This window comes from Diorhabda carinulata, chromosome X (genome assembly GCF_026250575.1).
Source record: "Diorhabda carinulata isolate Delta chromosome X, icDioCari1.1, whole genome shotgun sequence".
Classification (NCBI taxonomy): domain Eukaryota; kingdom Metazoa; phylum Arthropoda; class Insecta; order Coleoptera; family Chrysomelidae; genus Diorhabda; species Diorhabda carinulata.
Genome location: NC_079472.1, coordinates 67,006,907 through 67,029,088, shown reverse-complemented (window position 1 = coordinate 67,029,088; position 22,182 = coordinate 67,006,907). Strand labels below are relative to the sequence as shown.

General features: G+C 28.4%; 1 protein-coding gene across 1 annotated transcript; it reads right to left on the bottom strand.

The window, feature by feature from the left end:
- Positions 1-688: 688 nt before the first annotated feature.
- LOC130902255 (retinoblastoma-like protein 1) lies at positions 689-22,160 on the bottom strand. The gene is made up of 15 exons (XM_057814236.1): positions 21,573-22,160; positions 21,049-21,194; positions 18,361-18,570; positions 16,810-17,288; positions 16,620-16,706; positions 14,524-14,573; positions 14,289-14,461; positions 13,141-13,339; positions 12,452-12,658; positions 11,498-11,675; positions 11,266-11,417; positions 8,370-8,661; positions 6,345-6,451; positions 5,176-5,334; positions 689-4,040 (listed from the first exon to the last, which is right to left on the bottom strand). The coding sequence occupies exons 1-15, from the start codon at positions 21,705-21,707 to the stop codon at positions 3,879-3,881; spliced, it is 2,736 nt and encodes a 911-aa protein (XP_057670219.1). The 5' UTR covers positions 21,708-22,160; the 3' UTR covers positions 689-3,878.
- Between the last annotated feature and the right edge of the window lie 22 nt (positions 22,161-22,182).

Here is a 22,182-nt window from a genome sequence, read left to right as displayed (position 1 = left end):
GGCATTTACCTATATAATTACACACTTATAGAATAATCTGGGAGCTCTTCTGAACAATCGGAATAGTTCCAGATGTCGTTTCAGCTATAAAAGCTGGCCAAAGTAGTCAATGATTAGAAACATGTGACGATGATAATTATAGTAAGTTAATAATCTTGATATCTGTAAAATACTTTAGTTATGTAAATAATGTAAAACCCCTGGTGTGGTATAATAATTTCTAGAGCAGTTTTTTATACACTTATTTTTATAACTGAAAAGTAAGGGAGATTCAAAGATACAAAACTTTAAAGGAGGGATGTGGGAAGCTTATTTTTTTAACAGATGGTTACAGTTTTGGGAGTAATTGTAAATATTAGAATAACTAAGTTGCACCACTCATTCCTTCCTATATTAATAAAAGGTAATTTTGGAGAATTAATGAGTATTATGAAGTTACAGTTGAAAATAAATATCTTTTGACGTTACATAAATTGAAAAATAGTGATATAAGAATTTTTACAAGAGCACCTTTGCATGGACATTCTCAAAATAATTTCTTCGCGTTAAAAAAAGGGACGTTCTAACCCCCACTTACCCTACGAAAAAATTTAGTACATGTTAACAGAAACTGGTCAAGAAGAGGACATCAAAATTTATTTTCATAAATTACAGTACATCAAAGGATGGGAGAAAACAAACACGAGTATTTGTATAGTATACTATAATAAATAAAATTTATGAATATCTACAAATTGCCCCTGTTATTAATTTACTAAAATCACTTCAACATAATAGTTATGCAAACAAAAATACATAAAACACAATGTAAATATAAATATTTGATTGGGACCATATTAGGACTATAACAAAATCTGTTCTGTATTCCAAACTATATTGTTACATTATTTAATAAAAAATTATTATTGGTTTTGGCCAAAAAAGTAATCCTAAATTAAGATGGTGTATTTTCAACAGAAAGAAAATATTAATGAAAAATTACGCAAATTGAAAATGAAATATCTTAAAAGAAAGAAACCAGTAATAGAGAATAAACAAGGAACAGAAGACAGATACATTTAGGAAAACATTAATGGAGACACGAAACATAATTTAAAACGAAAAAAAAAGCTGTGGGAAAGGTAAAAGCCATAGGGAAATTTGAAAGATGGCAAAGTAATTAGGGGCTATAAGTGAATGATATAGAGTTAGTAACCAAGAACCTGAGACCATGATTCAGGCAGAATACATTTCTCAATGAATAAAGCTTACAAGTGGTTAAGGACTTAGTACATAAAAAAACACAAATAACAATCGATAGAAAAAGAAGAAGCATCAAGAATAGTGGCAGTAATATGTTTTAGTAACATTGGTAAATATTTATTGAAGAAAAGCTTGGTATCTCAACCAATTGAGGTACCAATAGGTACCTCAATACGCATATGTAGAAAAATCAGTGAGACCAAATGGCAGATGAATATCAATAGGAACCCAGAACAATATGGAAATAGAAACAGAAAAACAAAGAAGCAGATGGCGGCCAGGAAAGAGCATGAAGTTTATTTACCACGTATATTCCATAATTCCATAAGTAAATAAGCTACACTAATCCAAATATGTATACAAAGCTGTAAGGGCGTATCAAAGTAGAATTCATTGGTGAAATTTCATTTTTAATTCCAAGTTTCTGATTTAATATTTGGTGAAATTCTACATAGTATCATAAAAATAAAATTACATAAAATGATTATTAATTTCGTGAGATATAAACTAAATTCAACAGGAACTTTATAATTACACCTAATGTTGAACTAATAGAAATACTGAGAAGCCAAATCCAAATGTTTTCACAATGTATACACCAATGTGTACTAATTCTAATATATTTCCAACCTTTTGAATACTTACGTATTCATTGTCTGGTATTGGAATCTTGTTGAATTACAATATAAAAATATGTATAAAAGTATTAGAATAATAAAAATTAAGGTGTTATATAATTAAACACCGCAATTCTTAACTAATTGATGTAAGTATTTTTTATTATTGTTATAATTTTATACATATTTTTATATTGTACTTGACCATGAATAAATAAGTTTTCGGAAGATCGAAAATATATTGGAGTTCAAACACTTTGGTGTGCCAACCAATTTTGCCATAAATAATCCCACTACAAACAAAAACTTCTACCATAGATGTAGAGGTGTTTGCTACTATGAAATCTATTTGAGCAAAGCATACACAATGTTTCAAGAATTTGCATTTGATATGAGGGTATTTATATGCCAATAAAAAAGGTAGAATATATTTGTAGCTTCAATTAAATCTCCATAAAATGAAATATACATAAAACTTCAATAAACATGCTTCTCAGTTTTTCTTTTTTGGGAGAGGGGGGAAGGTGTCATCAATTCATAAAGCATGATAATAAATATTATGAGTTCCCATCTTGAGGCGAAAATTATACTAGTTTAAATAAATCATAGACTATACAATCAATATAATAATAATTAACAATCACGAAACACACAATACGTTAAGGAAGTAAATGAAGTTCATAAAACAACATTTATCAGCCCAATACATTTCACAACTCAAATTTTCAGTTTTTCTGTTTGAATTTTATCGTAAAATGACGTATTTTTTAAATAAAAATTAATATGAATATAATATATGTAAAAGATATTTTCCACACTATATTGGTTTCCATATTAATAAGATTTTTACAATATACTTTTATATGGTGAGGTTCAAAGAATTAGTAATATTCGAGAAATAAACAGAATAAAATTCAACATGTTTTTCACGATATAAATTAAAATTTTTCTTTATTCAATTCGTATTTCACAAATATTTATCGAGAAATTATGAATATTTCATAAAAATATTTTCTTTCTAAGTTTATGAAAAATCATTTATCAAAGAGAAAACCAATCAAGAAAACAATCAAAAGATTTCTACTTACTAGTTGAAAATTTTCACTTTGATCCTGGGCGATGCAGGTCAATAATTAGTAATCACAATACAACAAAGTTAAGTATATTACCAATCCTCAACTGTGATAGTGGTAGTAAACATTGAGTTCAAGTTAATATTCACAAAAGGTAGTAGAAATTTCAACTTATTTAATGGATATGTTACATAAAAACATGTTAAGTGCAGAAAAGAGATCAAAAACATATTTAAATTGTTTATAATTATAAAGTTACGAAATATAATTGAGTATTAAAACAATTGTAATTTGATTGAATGTTTTGGCAATCACAATACCCATAAAAGTGAATTTAAAAACTATAATAACGTATGTATTGCAATAAAATCATTTTGTTTAATTAACATCGCCACTTACATTTTTAATTGATATTGAGATATCTTCAGTACTAAACCTAAAATCCAAATCTTTTACATTAGAACTGTAAGGTAAGCTGTGGATGTCAAAAATAGCTTTGATGTGATGCACAGTAAACTTTAAGGTTGCAGTGCGATGCGATCTTAATCTATATCTACGATTACTGGTTACAATTATTATTTAATTGGAGATTGTTTTCAAACACTTAGGTGTGTGAATCCCAAAACCCAAAATATAGTTATCGCTGAAACAAATCATACCCAACAGTCACAGTAATGTATTTTGTCACAAAACTTAATATTCAGTAATTAGTGAAAAATCATTTTATTAATTATTGTAATTATAATATTTCAAATTCATATTTAAATTGTTTGCTTTATTGAACAGATAATTTGATAGTGGCAATGCTAATAATAAACCTAGTATTTACAGAAATTTTCCAATTCCAATGTTATGATAACTAATATCACTCAGTAAAAAAATTGTACAAAATCAAATGAAGTGATTTTGTATTGAATTTTCATACAATTAAGTATTCACTGAATGATTACTCTCCATTTTGATTCCTGCGTTCTTCCACTAGAGTATGAACTTTCCGATTAGAAAGTCTTTTGTTGGGAGGTATTTCTTTGTCTAAGTCACCATCAATCAAAAGTCTTTTGCCTGCAACCCTACTGTTGTTGACCAATTTGTTTATATCTTTAAGATCCTGTAATGAAAAAGATATTTAGTTTTATTTTATATAAACATATTTAAAGTTTAGATCATAGGAAGAATAAAATATTCTATAAGACTATAATATTACTGTAGAGGAAGAGTCAACAGGTACACCAACGACCCTGGATATTGATAGTTTATTTAACTGGATCTTTGCATAATATAGGCAAGGGAGTGGCTATACTGAAATATAGAAAATAGATATCTTTAACTGAAGAATCGTCATATTGGGCAATAATAAGAGGTATAGAAAATGTGGACCTGAAGTAAAGAATCGGGCATAGGTTAGTTAATCCAGCTGCACACTCTAAGCTCACCACACACAAATTTTTGTAACTATGGCTTGTGGGAATTAGCAAATCATATAATTCCAATTATTCTTGCATACTTCAGTTAACAATCAAAAATTTCTCAATCACATTTGAGTTTGCAACTCAGTGTAGCGTATTTGACTTTCCCAAGTTAATGATATACATCATATCATAATAATGAAAAAAAATTTACAAAATATATATGTCAAACCTTTAACCTAATAACTAATTGTAACGTGCCAGTGTAAATTTCAACAGTGAAATTTACCGTAGTGTAGGGGGAATGTGTGAGTGAGGATTTGGCTCACTTTTATTTGTTGTTCGTTGATTGACATGACTTTCAATGAGTTACAAATATTCACGAATTAAGGGGAAAAAGAATCCAACTTTGTGGTAGCTGAACATTTGAGATATTGAAAGGAATACATTATTTGGGCCCTTATTACAATTAAAATTGATTTAATATTGTTTTTAATTTTTTAAAATTAACTTTAAGTAGATTGTAAGTTGATTGAAGTTTTACACGGATATTTCTAAATTCACTACAAAAAGTTTCCAAGTTATTTTATTATGATACGAAAAGTTTTCTCGGGCTACGATCATGGGCAACAGGTTATAAAAAATAATACGAATTAACCTTCCACAAATATGTATGTTGCTTTGTCCATTTATAGTGAAAATATATTAATTTCATTCCATCACCAGAACCTTTTTGCAAATAAAGATATTTTCCACCTAAATAATTGTATTACACATTTTGTAGAGAATTGTGTATCTTAATGTAATTGGATTTTGTTAAATTAATCAAATTGTTACCTTAGAAGGACTACGATTAAAAACGTAATTGAAGCTATCACTTGAACCTGTAGATGGACTTTCAAATCGACGTACAAAGACGTTTCCAACAACTTGCACACTTGACGATGTTAAATCTCTTTTTACTGCTGGCAGTGGACTGAGTAATAAATTGCTTCTCTGAAATACAAATAAATATTCAATCAAATGCAACCATATTTATAGTATTCTGGAAAGATATTTTATTTAACTTTTATTAAAATAAAAATGAAAAATTTGAAACAATGTGTAAGCTATTTAAATATCCAAATGATATTCTACTGATTTTTATTGTGCCATATCTGTGATCAGACGGTTTACTCTTTTCAGTGAACACAGATCTATAGTATAACCATATTTCTGAATGTCTATGTTCCGTATCTGTACTGTACAGAATAAAGTTGATACTTTGATATTTCATTCCAAAGGTGGCTCAGAGAATTTTTATTTTCATGTTTTCCGTACCGAGTTTGAATACAGATCTTATTGGTTGGTAGATAGAGCATAATCAGAGCATACCGGCCACCACTAATTGTGAGAGAGTTCAAGAGACCTAATTAGAATGTTCTTGAAGGGACCTTAGAGTTTCAAAGTTTAGACGATAGGAAGAATAAAAGGTCCTATAATGATATTCCTGGGAAGGTGGATGAAGTGATTTAAGATTTTATAAAAATGTTAACAAACAATCGTATATAAATATATCAGCATATTAGATATTGATTGTTTAGATGCTTCAAGGCGTATTTAATAATAAATATATAAAAAACTGCTGGTAGAAACAAAAATAAAAAATAATTATTCAAGCTCTTCAGATATTTGGAAATGATTTTGAGCTAGCTTCAAAAATGCTCCGATTCAAAAGATTGTCGATTCCGTAGTGATACGGAGCAATTTTTGAAAATACAAAAAGTCAACTATCTTCATCTAATGCATTGTCTTCATAATGTATAAAATCACAAAAAGTCAAGGAAAAAAATAGGCATATTGTATCTTGAAAATCAACAATATTTTAGCAATTATAATAGAACAAAAGCAAAAATTTCATCTTCCACTCATGAATTAAAAGATATAAAATATTCATGTTCAGAATAAATAACAACAGTTGAACTACCAACTAATTCACATGATAATAACAATTATAAAATATTTACCTGTCCCGTACTTCTGAATTGGCTTACAAATCTTCGCATAACTTCAATATACACAGAATTATAAAATTTAATAAGGTCACTACGGTCTTCAGGAATAGTTACTCCGCCTATAAATATAAATTAAAGAACAAATTTACATAATAATGTTTAGTCAAAAAATGATAATTCATCAGTAATATTATGTGAAAATATATATGAAGTGTATTTGTTATTTGTCAGTAATTGATTGATCATATATATGAAACGAAAATGAATCTGATCCAAATGAAATACGTGTTACCTCGTTTGAGTTTGCCAAAGAAGTCGCTGATGTCGTGTAAGATGTCTAAAATGTCATGTTAAATTTCAATGTTCGTTTGGAAGCTTTAATGCATAATAGTAAGGGTTGAAATGTTTTTTAAAAATACACATGTTATAAAATTGTCTACTAACCACCGCTTTAAGAAACGGAGCCGCAGAAGATTGGGGTATATTCGATACGTTCTTCAATTACATTTTACATTATTAGAACATATATCTTTTTTATTTAAACATAGAAGTTCTGTTTTAGCGACGGAATAGTAGGTTATTATAACGAATTAAATAAATTAAATCTATTTTAGAAATATTTTAATTTTTGATCACTATTGTCCCAAAATAGGGTTCCAAATGTTTTGGACAATTCAGATTTTTTTTAAGCAAGTTATTTAGAACAATCCATGAAAATATAATTCTCAGTTATAGTCACATTACATCTAAAGAACTGGATTTTCTTCGAGTTTCATTAGGTAAATGAGTTAGTTTAGTTTGCCCTAATCATAGACTTGAAATAATCACTGAGATTGCTTATGTAGGTAGGAGTTTCTTCAAATTAGTTATAATAACTACTCTCAAGCTTATGATCGTTTTTAAGGCATATCTTTTGGTGTCATTTGAGACTTTGGAGAATGATGCTACAAAAAGCTGACATATATCTATCCAATTTGAAAGCAATGTTAGAAAGTTGTTGAGTCATCTAAATAACGAATTGTCTTCATTCCAGATCAATTCTTCCTTATTGTCGCCAATTGATGCGAATATAACAAATTTATATTATTGCCGTCAAAGTGCTTATGAAAAAGTGCGGTTATATCAATTAATCTATTATTTGAACATTTTTCAAAACTATTTCTATTAATCAATTTCAGTGTCTACCACAAATTTACATATGGTTTAGGAAAATATTTTTAAGATCACCGCAATATGAATATAAAACTTTTTACCATATTGCTTCCAATCTACCTTTCAAAATTACAATAAAACTTCTCGATAAATTATTATAAACTTATCTTTTTTACTGGTTTCCTACTCCACTCTTTGAACACTACTGATTTTTTAATATCAAAAAAGAGTGGAATTTAAACAATCCCACTAAAATGAGAACTTTTTAATGATCGCTTTTTAAATAGGGTTATTTGTGATGGAAAATCTCAAGAATAATTTAACTTACAAAAAAAATTGTTAGGATATTTTGTCATAATGACTTGGAAACGGTTTATTGCAAACAAATGTTGTCACATCTCTCTGGAGTTCAGTTCTAATTCAACTACAAAATTGAATTAATCGAGATTTGTAGTTCTCCGAAAGTCTTAACAAACATTTTATTTCAGGTAACCCAAAGAAATCATTTTGAGATAAACCCGGCAATCATTTTTGTTTTTTTTTTATCATAATATCGTAGCTTATTGTCAGAGCAAACGCGAGCCAGATGCAAATCGTCAGTCACACATTTAACCTAAAATCTGGTAGAGTGAAAATCCAATGAAGCAATTAATTAATTAATTCCATTTTAATTTAACGAGATGTTCTATTAAAATTTACACTGGAAGATTGTAATTAAAATCTTTTTATATAATTTTATTACATTAAATTACAATCAGTAGCCCATTGCATTAGACAACTCAAATAAACAATCTCAATTAAATATTTCAAATTCTTGGAATTCAGATATCCATTTCCTACAAACCTACAGAAAATTACATTTATGAACTGAAACAGGATACATACCTTCATCAGTAATTTGTCTTGTGATTAAAACATGCCTATAAACATCACTGCTGCTTTGTGGCTGGTCCCTGTAAAACTTCATTATGTCTTGAAACTTGAGATCCGAATTAGTTAACTTGCAAATTACATAAACAGCACACATCAGCAGTTGATCCAAATGCCGATCCCTAATCAAATCACTATTTTGAATGGAATGTTCAAATGCAGTCCATATTTTTTGTTTGACTTCTGTATCCAACAGCCCTAGTCTTAAACACAAATGTTCCATCCGAATTCCAGCTAAGTTGTAGAACTGAAAATTTTTAGATTAATGTATTAAAAATATATTCAATTTTTCTTAGGTTTAATTCTAAATTAGAGGGAAGGTTTTAAAGTTCTGTGTTTTAATTTAAGACAATATTAAATGTACAGAAGCAATTATTACTTTAATGTGAGTCCAAGTTTTTGAAAAATTTAACACATTAATATAATGTAAGTAATATGAAAATAGTAAAGATAGTTGTCTTTCTATGTTTTCTACCAATTAAGTGCTAGCATAAGATATATGCTTTTAGTAAAGATTTTCTAATCTGGATAGAATATAAGGAATATTTGGCATGAGCTGCTAAGTTACTTAGCCTTTGGGGTTCATAGGCTGTGATAATGTTGACTATAGAATAATTTATAAGCATAAATATATTCTGAAAATATTTGTAGATAGATGGATTCTATCAATCTCTATACATTTGAATATAATTATTTTTAAGACACCACTATATAAGGCATATTTACAACTGCTATCCGGATTATCTATCTGTTATATCTTCAAAATATATATGAAAGAACTTCATATTACAAATCAGATGTATTTAGAATTTTTTAGAGATTAATACAGATTACTAAGCATAACATTGTACAACATATAGACAACACCATTGAAAAAAGTGACAGAAAAAAAATTGTTTAAAAATCTAGAAAGAATCGAAATTGCTGAAATGAGTTATGCAGACAATATAGTATTAATAATAGGGAGCGAAAAATGATTACAAGAACAAATAAATTGCTATTAGGAAATCTAAAAATGTATACAGAAATTAAAAGAGACAATGTCAGAATAGAATACAAATATTGGGGAGTAATACTTAAAGAAACGGAAAGATCAGATGTAGAAATGAATGATAAAAATTTATTGATAAAAAAGAAATCTGAAAAAAAAACTATTTATTGACTAGTTTTGACTTATGATTGTGATTACAAGAACAAATAAATTGCTATTAGGAAGTCTAAAATGTATACGGAAATTAAAATAGACAATGTCAGAATAGAATACAAATATTGGGAAGTAATAATAAAAAAAAATGAGAGATCAGAGGTCAGATGTAGAAATGAATGATAAAAATTTATGAATAAAAGAGAAATCTCAAAAAAACCGTTTATTAACCAGTTTTGACTTATAAATGTGAATCCTAGATGTTGATTAGAAAGAGTGGTGAAAAGAAAAGATACAATTAGAATTAGGGGTAAAACCAATTATCAACTTCACAGAACAATAATAACTAAGTGGTGGAAACACATTCAAAGATTGTACAAAGAGAAGTTGAAAGAATATATGAAGCAAACATATAAATAAATAGAAAAATAAACAAGACCAAGTTTATATATCATTGGCTTAATTAGCAACCCTCGTAACTCCACCAAATTTTACAGTAGACACAAAAAAATTAACAATAAAAAATTTTAATGACTTAACCTGTTTTTTTTTTAATTAAGGAGAGAAATAGTAGCCAGATATCAAATTTCGAGAAAATAATTGAAGAATTAACATGGATTGTGGTTAGCTTTAAGAAAAAAGGAGGTCTGGAGTTGCGAGGTTTTCTATTTAGACTTTTAAATTGTATGAAATTTTTTTGAGTCTTTACGAATTTTTCTGTTAGATGCAATCAGAAATTATGTATTTAATGGAATCAAAATATAGAATTAAAGTAAATCCAACAACTAAAAATATATGATTATACAAAATGAATCTGTAAATTGCAATTTATTGAACAGTTAAATTACTATATTTGTTTTTGTAAAAATATTATAAACCTCAAAAATATTGTAAAAATTTGTATGACCTTTTAAGTTTTTACAATCGAATCACCAGTGTATTTGTGAACATTGACGTTTGTTATTGTGAAGCCACTGGCAACTTAGAAATTGACCAAGTTGTTGATATGGAATGTTTAAAAGAATTAAGTTTGTGCAAAAATGAGAATCACCCGTGACAACTTATATTGGATGATTTTTGATATTAAAAAAGGCCTTACTCAACAAAAATGCATAGAATCGCTTGGTGCAACTTTTAGTAATAAAGCACAGAGAAGACTGTTTACAATTGATTTGCAGAATTTCGTCATGATCCTGCGTTCGTCAATGATGAATGTCGAGAAGCTCGGCCGAAATTGGTTATCATTCAGGGAAACATCGATACTGTGCACAAAATGATAAAGAGGATATCAGCATCTGATTTACAGACAGGTAGAGGCGTCTCTTATGATATAGCAGACTATTTTGCATGAACATTTAGGTGTGAGAAAGATGTTTCAGGTGGATTCTACATAAAGCACGTCAATCAACTGAATATGTGAAAGGGAATGAGCATCGAATTATTATTTTACTGCTCCCTTTCAACCGATTTATGAACTAATGACTTTTTCTTATTCTCCACTGTCAAACAAAAGTTGTTGAAGACTTTCAAAACCATGTTCCTATGTAAAAATGTATTTTGAAAAGCTATAAAACACTTTTTTGAACTTGTTCGTTTCTGTTTTACTTTTTGTAAAAACTTTAAAGGCAAACTTTGTATCAGTCAAATGCCTCCTGATAACGTTAGTCTTGGATCAATGAGGAGCCAATTTCAAACTTCTATCCTTACCTTTCTAAATATTATTGGTAAACTACCAGGTCTGCGAGGTACGCAGGGGTTGCTTTCAATTAATAATGACTGTCCAGCAGAAACGTTTGGGAGCAATTGCCTGTTATTAGGGGATTGAAAACGTTCAAGTGCTGACAGTATTGGTTGTTCATCTAAAAATGAAGCGATTCATTAAAATTATATTTCTGACATATTTACATTAACAATCACAATTAAAAAGTATGGTACACACCAGAATTATTTAAATTTTCAGTTGAATCGGATCTATTTCCATTTGCTGCACTATACAAAAGTTGACCAGGAAGAGCAGTTTCTTCAAATTTTGGAATAATTTCTCCCGAATTATTAATAGCTTCCCAAATTAAGCTATTAGATTTCCACATCAAACTTTCAAGAACAGTTTCCTCGATCTAAAATGTATAATTATATGTTTATCTATATTAACATTTAATCATTATGTTCTTATAAACAAAAGTCATAAGAACAGACGGGAGATATGAGGTTCATGCCAAGTGCAGAGATATAAAGCAATAATTACCTTCTAAAAGCAAAATTAACACAAAGCCCTAGTGATAAAAGAAATTAAAAATGAAATCAATTGAGAAAAAGGAAGTAGGTATTGAAAAAATTTAATTATACAGAAAAAGAAATGGAAATATTGCAAGATCAAATACAAAAATTTGGTGTTACATCCAAAAGGAATTTATGAAAATTCATTTTTTTTTTAGTTTATAAAAACCAATTTCCACTTTCAATTTTTTTCTGAAAAAAACTGTACAAAACCCGACTAATACAAATGTTAGTTAGGGAAAGTTCATTTACTTGTGTTGATCATAACAAAATGCTTCAAGTTCGAAAACGCTCGTAATGTTGAATGTACTGCAATGGCGATCATGCATGTAAGTTGTGTGTGGCAGAAGGTAGACTGAGTACAAAAGTCAAAGGTGTCACCACCACATAGGATACAATATAAAATGAAAATATAAAAGGAAACTTAAAGATATAAGTAAAAATACTAAAAAAGACGCCCAAAGAAATTATGGGAAAACAGTTGTCGAGATTTTTCAAATAAAAAAGATTACATATTTGATGTGCTTCCTACTACTCATTAATGAGCAAACGGAATATTTTTAAGTACCTTGTTTGGTAGTATTATTTCTATGTAGGTGCATAACACAAAGCTTACCTTATTTAAATGTTTTATTATTTCCCGTGATAGTTGACCTCCTCCGGATCTAACAATTAGTTCAATGACTTTGACAAAATGAAGTGGTTGTATGTCAAATACTTCTAGAATCCATGGAAACTTTTGTGGACAATTATGTGAAAAAAGAACTATCTCCATACAACATGTGAACATACACATATAAAATATGTCTTTTTGAACTAGATCCTATAAATAACAGGACAATATTCATATAGACTATGAAATAGCATAGCAACCTCAATAAATCGGATTAGATTCTTCAGTAATCCAAACAAGTATTTTCATTACATTGTATACTTTATAATCCGGATTTAACAGTACTTGATAATTCCGACCAATATTTTACATTAAATTTTATTGAACTATAGAAAAAAACTGTGGGATTTCCCTTACGTTGGGACTTCTCAGAAACTACGGTCCAAGTGTTAGACAAACATAAATTACAACTTACTTTAGACAATAATATATAAAAATAACATCGTTGTTTAGAACATAATTAATGTTTATATACCATTATTAAGTTGTTTTGAAATGAACATTTTTTTATTTTACAATGAAAGAAATTTGCTGCAATGTTATATGTTTAACCGGATCTCTTTGGTTTTAATCCTGATTATGAAGGTTGTATGGTAACACTTAAAATGTTCAAAAAAATTATTTGTACTTACAGATATATCGGTTCTGATTTTCTTCTCATTTTTCAAAATATTTTCGATGAATTTGTAAAATAGGGTAATAGCATATTGATCTACGGTTTTCGCATCTTCTTTGCAATTTTGGAATGAGTTAGTGTAAGCAGATATAAATTTTTCAGTCAAGTTATTTAAAATGTCTTGAATTTTTGAAGTAGGATCCACTCTACAAGATCTAAGAAGGATAAATAATTATATTTAAGTGGTTCATTTTATAGAATATTGAATATATAGAGTTGGAAAAATTTTCTGGTATCACTGTAAAATAGGTAAGCAGCTCAAATCCAACCTGCCAGTATAGGCTTTATGGAAACGCCAGTAGACATTATAGTAAACTCAACTGCCTCACTGGATTTCCACTTCATTTTACCAGAATGTAGTGCAAACATGTGAGTCAGAATATGTATTTAGCTCACAATTACTTTCACTGATTGTTATTCTGTAAAATATATACAAAAGAAGACTTAATGGACAGATGGAAATAGTCTTGATTATCTATTGTCATCCTATTGAGGAATTGTCCTGTTTGTTTCTTTGCTTATTATCTGTCTCCCAAAATTGTCAGTGCAGTGGAGACAATAAATTTCCACTGAAAATCAAAGTGCCACTTGAAAATATGGAAATTCTTACTTAGCAATACATTCCTTAGCCATCATTTTGATTCTCACTAGTGTTTTAGACTATTGTTACTTAATTAAGCTAGGTCTTGTATCTACCATTGAACTAAAGCGAATTAGCTACAGAAATAAAAAAATTGCAGTGTTATGAATTTTACAACTTCGTATTTAGTCAATATTGTAAAAAATACAGCTTTTCATATAAACACTAAAACGGGGTTTCAAAATATTGAAAACATATCGTAAAGGAACATCATAAGTTTAGAAATTTTAGATGGATAATTACCATATGGACAGAATAGCACCTCTAGAAGTTAGTGTACATAATTTTGAACCACTTTGTATATTCAATATTGCGTATAAAATTTGACAACTGATCTAATTTGGAAAAGTATATCAACAATATTGTTTAACATAAAATCATTTTATGTAGTGATATCCACACTAGATACCACTTTCAAATAAAAAAAAAATATATAACAATAATGGTTTCTATATAAAACTTACTCAAACAATTTTAGGAGGTATTCACTAGGGGCAGGAGATCTATTGTTCAAGATATTATGCAATCGGGTAATTTTCTGCGTTAAAAACTTGTCAACTGATAAAGGTGAAGTGTCTGCCTCTCTAGGTAAATAACTTCTACCAGTTAAAGGAGTATCAGGTGCACGTGGTGTGGCCTAAAATAAGTTTTTCCAATAAAATATATTTCAAAACGGATAAATTTTATTTCATAACTTACAATTCCATTTCTTCCATTATTTTGGGGAGAAGTAATAACTGAACACTCCGCTAAAATTCAAAAATTTTGATTTTTGATTTATTATTATTTATGTACTTAAAAAAGCTTAAGGTGTCTTCACTGGCTTAATTTTGTAGTCTCTCAATCGTTCTCTTTGAAATAAAATTATTTTTTAAACACTGATTCGAACTATTAACTTTACGATTAACCCTAACGGTCACCAAAACCAGACTCCAAATAGCACAATCGTCACTTTCAAGAGCATTTAAAAGGTTTCAATAGACGGGGAAAAAACAAAGGCCAGGTTAACGCCATGGGCATGTAATTAATGTAAATCGACAAGATTTTGTCTTATGCTATCTTGAAGAAATATGCGATGATATAATAAGGACACAACAGATATATTTGTCCAGAGTACCTGAAATCCTTTTAACAAATTGAAGAGTTCCACGACAATTTACCAGGAATCGTCTGAACCGGTGTAGTTATCAGTTATCAGATGGAATATTTTCATATGAACTTTTTATTTTCTCCTCGAGAGATCGAGATCCAATTAATGGTATGGCCAGCTGACAGCCTCTTTGGGAAGTAATTGAGAGTCGTCAATGAGTTTTATTAAATCTGTCTCACAATTTACATGACTCTTAGACTCATTGAAATTAAGAAATACTCTTGACCAATATAAAATCATAAATGAGAAGTATTGTATAGCATACCAAGTTTGAAGCTTAACAATGCCGATTCATTGCTTTCAGTTTTTTTGTACATTTTTTCTTAAATCTTTATACAGTTGTGGGAAATACTGGAACCTTTGGTATGTTCAATACATTAATTTTATATTTGTTTGAATTGGATAAATTTTCTTCAAATTCATATCAATATTCTGCAAGACTAAAAAACCAAAATTCGAACCTAACCTAACCAAGACCATAATAAAATAAAAAATACTGAAAAACTATGTAGAAATGTTCAATTTACTGATGAAAAAAATTTAGATGTACTTCTAGAGATTGAGGAAAATCTGCATAAAACAACTCGACAACTTGCCGCCGACAATGATGTAAGTAAATCATCTATTCTGAGAGTTTTGCATAAAAAAAATACCGCCCTTACAAAGTTCAGTTGGTTCAGAAGTTAAATGAAGATGATCCTGATAGAGGGCAAGAATTCTGTCAATTGATGATGGATAGAATGAACGCATATTTGCAGTTCAAAAACAAAATAGTTTTTTCTGATGAAGTGACGTTTCATTTAAACGAAATGGTTGACAAACAGAACTGTAGATATTGGAGCAGAAAAAATCCTCACTGGATTTGTGAGGTTCATACTCAATATTCTAAAAAAGTGAACTTTTGGGCTGGGCCATTAACAATAAAATTATTGGTCCATATTTTTTTGAGGGCACAGTAAATGGTGAAGTTTATCTAGATTTTTTAATTAACTTCTTAGCGCCTACATTACAAAGACTTTTTTCTGATGTTAATCATCCAAATGAGAGAGATCGATCTATTTACTACCAACAAGACGGAGTTCCATCGCATTTTGAACGTACAGCTACAAATTATTTAAATGAGGAAAAGTGAATTATGGACATTTCGAACATTTGATTTAATTGTAAAGTACATTGAAAAATACATTCTAAATATTATGAGATATTATTATCTTCATTCTACGTAAAGTTTTGGGATAGAGACATTATCAAAATTTTACATCTTAAAAATTAATTCTAAATCCATTTCCCAAAAAGGTGCCACACTACCCCCTTTTTATTCAAAATTTCGAAGGGGTGCTTATAATGCTGGAAGGAGATATTTTCATACTGCGAATTGTCAATTTAAGAATAAAAATCGAATTGTTTCAGATTTTCCCACATAGTACATAATAACGCTAAAATTGAATTTATTCCATACGTATGGACCACATTGTATATCCTGATATTATAAAAAAAAAACTCATTCAATTTGTAGAAATGTAAATAATTTTTTCAGCTTGTAATAACATATTACTAAACAAGTTGATACATAATAGTTTTGGATTGTATATGGCAATTAAAAAAATTAGTCAGATGATAAAGAAATTATTTTGTACATATTTACCCGAATATGACATTGGCGATGCTTTAACACTTTGTTCAAAATTAATCTGGTTTTGTTGCTCTTCTAATAGTCGTCTACGATATTCAGCTAAAAAAAATAAAACATTTAATTAACTCATCAAAAGAATCACAAGTTTACAATTTATAAAATAGTTAATTAGATTGTAATATTAAGAATCATAATACATTACCCAAAAATATTTTTTCATCTACATCTACTGTATTGAGTAAATGGGCATCATATGTATTGACAACATTCTTAAAATTACTTTCAAAAGTATTTTGATCAAATAATCCAGTAAAATGTCTTGAATCGGCTGTCAACACTTTGTTGTTAATTAGATTTCCAATAAGTATCTTCAAATCATAGATTTTAGTATGCATGGCTTCTGTCACCATTTCTTTACAGAAATAACCTATTAAACAAGGAGCCTCTGAAGGTGACACAAAGTCAGGATGATTCCAATTTGGAGGTAAGCACTCAAAATTTGGATTTAGAAGATCCCTTCTTTTCCCCAAAAAAGCATTTTTGAACGCTAAGTCAAGGCAAGCAAAGAGTAAATGAAAAGATTTCACTAATTCTGTACTATACTGCGAGTCTGATGCTTTTAAAGTTATGAACAGATTCCATATAAATTCAAAAACTTTGGAACTATTGCACATAACAGGCCTGGAACAAAATATTTTTATTAAAAATTAATTTTCAATAATAAAGAACATACAATCATGAAAAATCAACTTTTATATTACATTAATATCACAGAAGAATACTACAGTAGTGATTGACAGATATCAAGTTAGTATAGAAGAATTATAAAATTTTAATTTTGTTAGGTCACCTAAGTTGATGCATTGAATATAGGATAGATTTAAATATAATATAATGTCAACATTACTTTAATTATAATGTATTTCGTTATGCAGATAATATAAAATAGAATATTTCTATAAATTCATTCATAACTTCTGTCTGATTACGTATAAAAGGGTACATATTTTATGTAAATGTTACATGCTCCTTTTGTGATGAGAAACACTAAAATTTATTTTTGTGTGAATTAATTTTTGCATTAACTACAAAGTAAAAGTCTATAAAACTCTATAAAAGTGTACACGAAATGCTTAAAATAGTCAACATATTTAATATGATGAGGATTGATACTGTATTCATTTAAATATTTTTTCAATTACTTCACTGTACATGATCATTAATTTGGAAGATATAATGGGTATATTGAGCTAGTCTTACAATATAGATATATTTATGTGTGAATCTAAAAAAGACAAATATTCCATCAAATAATCGACAGGTATTCATGTAGAATGTTTCGTGAGTCTGTACTTTTTCACTATGGATGGACCAAAGTTATGCACGAAAATGTATGTGGGCAAATACAAGGATCCAACACACACTCACGAGACCTGCCTCTTCATTGATAAATGTTAGCATAAATGCATTGATCAAGATTGGCATCAATTTGAGCACTTAGAATAACCATTTTTCTGTCCCATTTGTAATTTCTTTCAATAAATTCATTTTGATGTTGCATTTTTTTCTCTTATCTAAATTTGTTGCCTGACTTACACCGAACTCTGTATTTCAAAGGGACTGATTAGAGATTTCAACTAGCTCCCAGGCGACTTGTCTTTTTTGGCCACCTTCCAGCACTAGTTGCCAAATTACAACTAATATATTGTTTTTATTATACTACGAATGAGTTGAATAATTAAAGATCACTTACCTCAATTTTCTATTTCTGTGATGCTTAGACGCTTCTAATTCTACTAAATTTGGTGGAACAAATATTTTAGAAAACAGAAAACAATACTTTTTAAATGTACTGTGAGCTACATTAAAATTATCTTTAAGACGATTTACGTTACTCTTAAATTCTTCTGATAAATTAGCCATATCAGCCCATAAATTAATGTTTGTAAAAAACTGCACAAAGCTAAAACAAAATAGATCATATTTAATTGAAAATTGTGTATTATTGATTGATATTTAAACAACTAGCCAACTATGTTATAAATGTGATTTTTGTGGATTGTGGCAAGGAAACATCAAAGTGTACTCTTTTTAATACATATTCTGTGCTTTCAAATACCTATGTATTGATCATCGGGGACCTAAAAGTAGTCATCAATATAATATTCATTCTTGTAGTATAAGATTTCATCAAAATAAAAATTTACCAGGAGTGAGAGTGTTTATTGGTGCTATTATATACTAAACCAATTGCAGCAATTTTGAAATAAACTATTAACTTCAATATGACATTGGTTATAAATATTTATTACCACAACTTATCAAGTATGATCTTTATTGGTTCAAATCAAATTCAAAATGTAAAAAAGAACAGGAAATGTTTCTTGCATGCTGAGAAAAAAAGATTTTTATCACTAATCACAGAATAATATTAAACCAATAGAAAAATACTCATATGACAAGAAATATAAGCGAATTTGAAATATCTGTACAATATATGAACTACAAGTTATAATACAAATTATTGTGAATTAATCCAATCATGATCTGAATGTTTGGAAACTAACCCAGATCATATTCATTGTGGTTCGGAAACGGATTATACTAATCAGGTCGTTGTCATATGTTATAATCTAAATTGTTAATAACTGCTCAATAATAATTATTAAACATCTAGAATTTATAATACTAAATAAATATTATAGAAGAATTGATAAATAAAAAAAAAGGATAAAAATCAAAAATTCTCGTAGATCATGTCATCATCATCATCAAAATTTGAAATTTTCACTAAAAATTTCTCGCGATGTCCTGAAATTGTGATCTAAATCTCATTCTGGGTTAGGATCTTCAATCAGTTGATACATGATAGAGGTATAAGAGTGACTAGCTCATGGAGGTTGTAAAGCAGAACCTCAAAACAGAATTGAAATAAATACAGAATATATATAGGAGAACAGTCAGGAATTTATAAAGAACAATCATGTACTGGTAACAAATTTGTGTTACAACTAATATAAAAAACAATTACTCACAATGAGTAGTAATCTAAGAAGGCATATAATTCATTAAAAGACACTTTAAAATCCCAATAAAAGTGGATTTGAATAAATCCCACAAGAGCTTAATAGAATAGAAAATACCCGAGGAGAAAATTACATAGCAACGGGGATAAACACAAAATAAGCGAAAAATTATTTGAAAAAAAGAAAAACAGCAAGATTGGAGATAAATATTTATTATTTATATTAAAGTAAATTATAATAAAGTAACTGATGAAATTTAATTATGTAGGGTAGGTTACATGGTAACTGAAAAAAGTTGAGATAGCTGAAGGTGATGATAAATGTTAACTATACTCTCTCATATTAGATATCTGTAAATTACTTGAATACGTAAGATATTCTTTAAAATGAGTGAAATATTTATTAATATGTAGTTAAAATAGACAATGAAATGGTTGAAAGGGTAGTACAGTATAAGTACCTAGGTTGTATAATAGACGAAAATTTATCGTTTTCTGAGCATTATAAATTTATAACAAATAAAATTGCTAAAAAAAGTAATGTATTAGGACGTACGTCACAAAACTTGAGTTGCTGGTCTAAGTTAACTATTTATAAAACTATCATTGCTCCACATTTTTATTTTTGTTCCACATTGTTATTTTTGATGAATAATACCCAGATAGATATTTTACAGAAAAAACAAAATAAGGCATTACGTATGATTTTGAACTGTGACAGATATACTAGAATAACTGATATGCTAAAAACAACAAATCTTTTAAGTGTAAGGCAAATTATAACTTATAACACTATGATATTTATTTACAAGATGTTGAATGATTTAGTACCTAAACACCTACTCCAAAACTGTAAATTTGTAAGAGATATACATAAATATGATACACGGTCACAAAATAATTTTTATATAAATAGGGTATCTACTAATTTCAGCCAGAATAGCTTATTTTACAAAGGTTTAAAGCAATACAATAAACTGCCTGAAAGCGTCAGGCATTCGGGTAGTCTGTCGCAGTTCAAGAATTTGTGCAAAACATTTATAAGAGAGAATATTGTTATATAAGTGGTAGCTATTTATCTGGAAGTACTGTATTTGATTTATTTATCTTCTTTCTGTATGAATATGGAATTTTGTATGTGTATATGTTCTAGCCAAGTGCTATTAATAAAGATATATATATATATATATATATATATATATATATATATATATATATATATATATATATATATATATATATATATATGTAATGAAATATAGTACCATACAGGACCTTAAAATGTAATGTGAGTTACATGTTAACAAACATCTAAACTTGTATTTGAATTTCCCAGTCTTGTAACTACTTACAATTTAGACTATCTAATTTTATAAAATGTTTACTTACCTACTATACTTGCTACTAGTGACTTACCTTAAATTACTATGTCTTAAAAGACTCTTCAGATTTATGCCGCTGCCTTTAATAACAGGAGAAGATGGAATTGTTGAAACAGTTGATATTTCTACAAATTGTGAAGCAACAAAAACAGCACAACCTAACCATTGCAAAGCATCTCCCTGAAATAAATTGAAGGTAACAATCTTTTAGTTTCAAGTTCAAAAGCCTTAATCTTATCAAATGGCCTTTATTAATAAGAAGAAAATTTCACCTAATGCACAAATAAATAAGAATAACAAAAAATTATAACTTTAAAAGGGCATGAGTTTAAAACCAATAAAAAATAATTTGAAAAGTTTGAAATATAAAATCATAAAGATAAATAAAAATTTCTAGTGTACAAGTTATATGATAAATATAAAATAATTAGAAAATACCTAATTCCATAAAATAAAATAAAATAAGTTAATAAGACTTCTAAACTGAATGTTTAAAATTTTGCATCCACCACAAAATTGACAAAGTAACATTAAATAAAGTTATGAATAAAAACTTACTTCTAAAGTAATATTCTTATTTATATTTGTGAAATTTTCCCAAGCTATTGAAATGGTCTTTTGGTCCAGATTTAATTTGCTGCACAAGTCTAATAACTTCTTGTGCAGCTGATCCTCTCCTTCAGACAGTACCATTTTGTAAAAATTGTTTCCTAACTACCTGGATAACTGCAGTCTTTTCATAGGTGTATTAAAAAACAACGCCTACAATTAGCGGGAAAGAATAATTTTTCTTTTGTTAGATTGTATTCTTTTTATCACCATGCGCGGGAATCACATTGAAATACTTTGCATTTTGAATTATTTGTTTTTGTTTGCAAATATATCGCGGGAGTTTTTTTGTTGATATTTAGGGAACTAGTTTTGAACACGCACTAAGGTTGACATAACATAACCTTCTCAAGTAATACACAATAACGACGCATACATTACGTTTTTCTAATTAAAATATTAACTAAAAATTACTACTTATTCAATAAATAAAATTTCCACCCTGGGGTGTGTCTACCCTGAAAAAGGAAACAATTATTATTGTTTACGTTCCCGCCAATCTGTTTTACGCCATGGCGTTTGACGGTGACGTATTGTGCGTGTATTGTCAATGTCAACT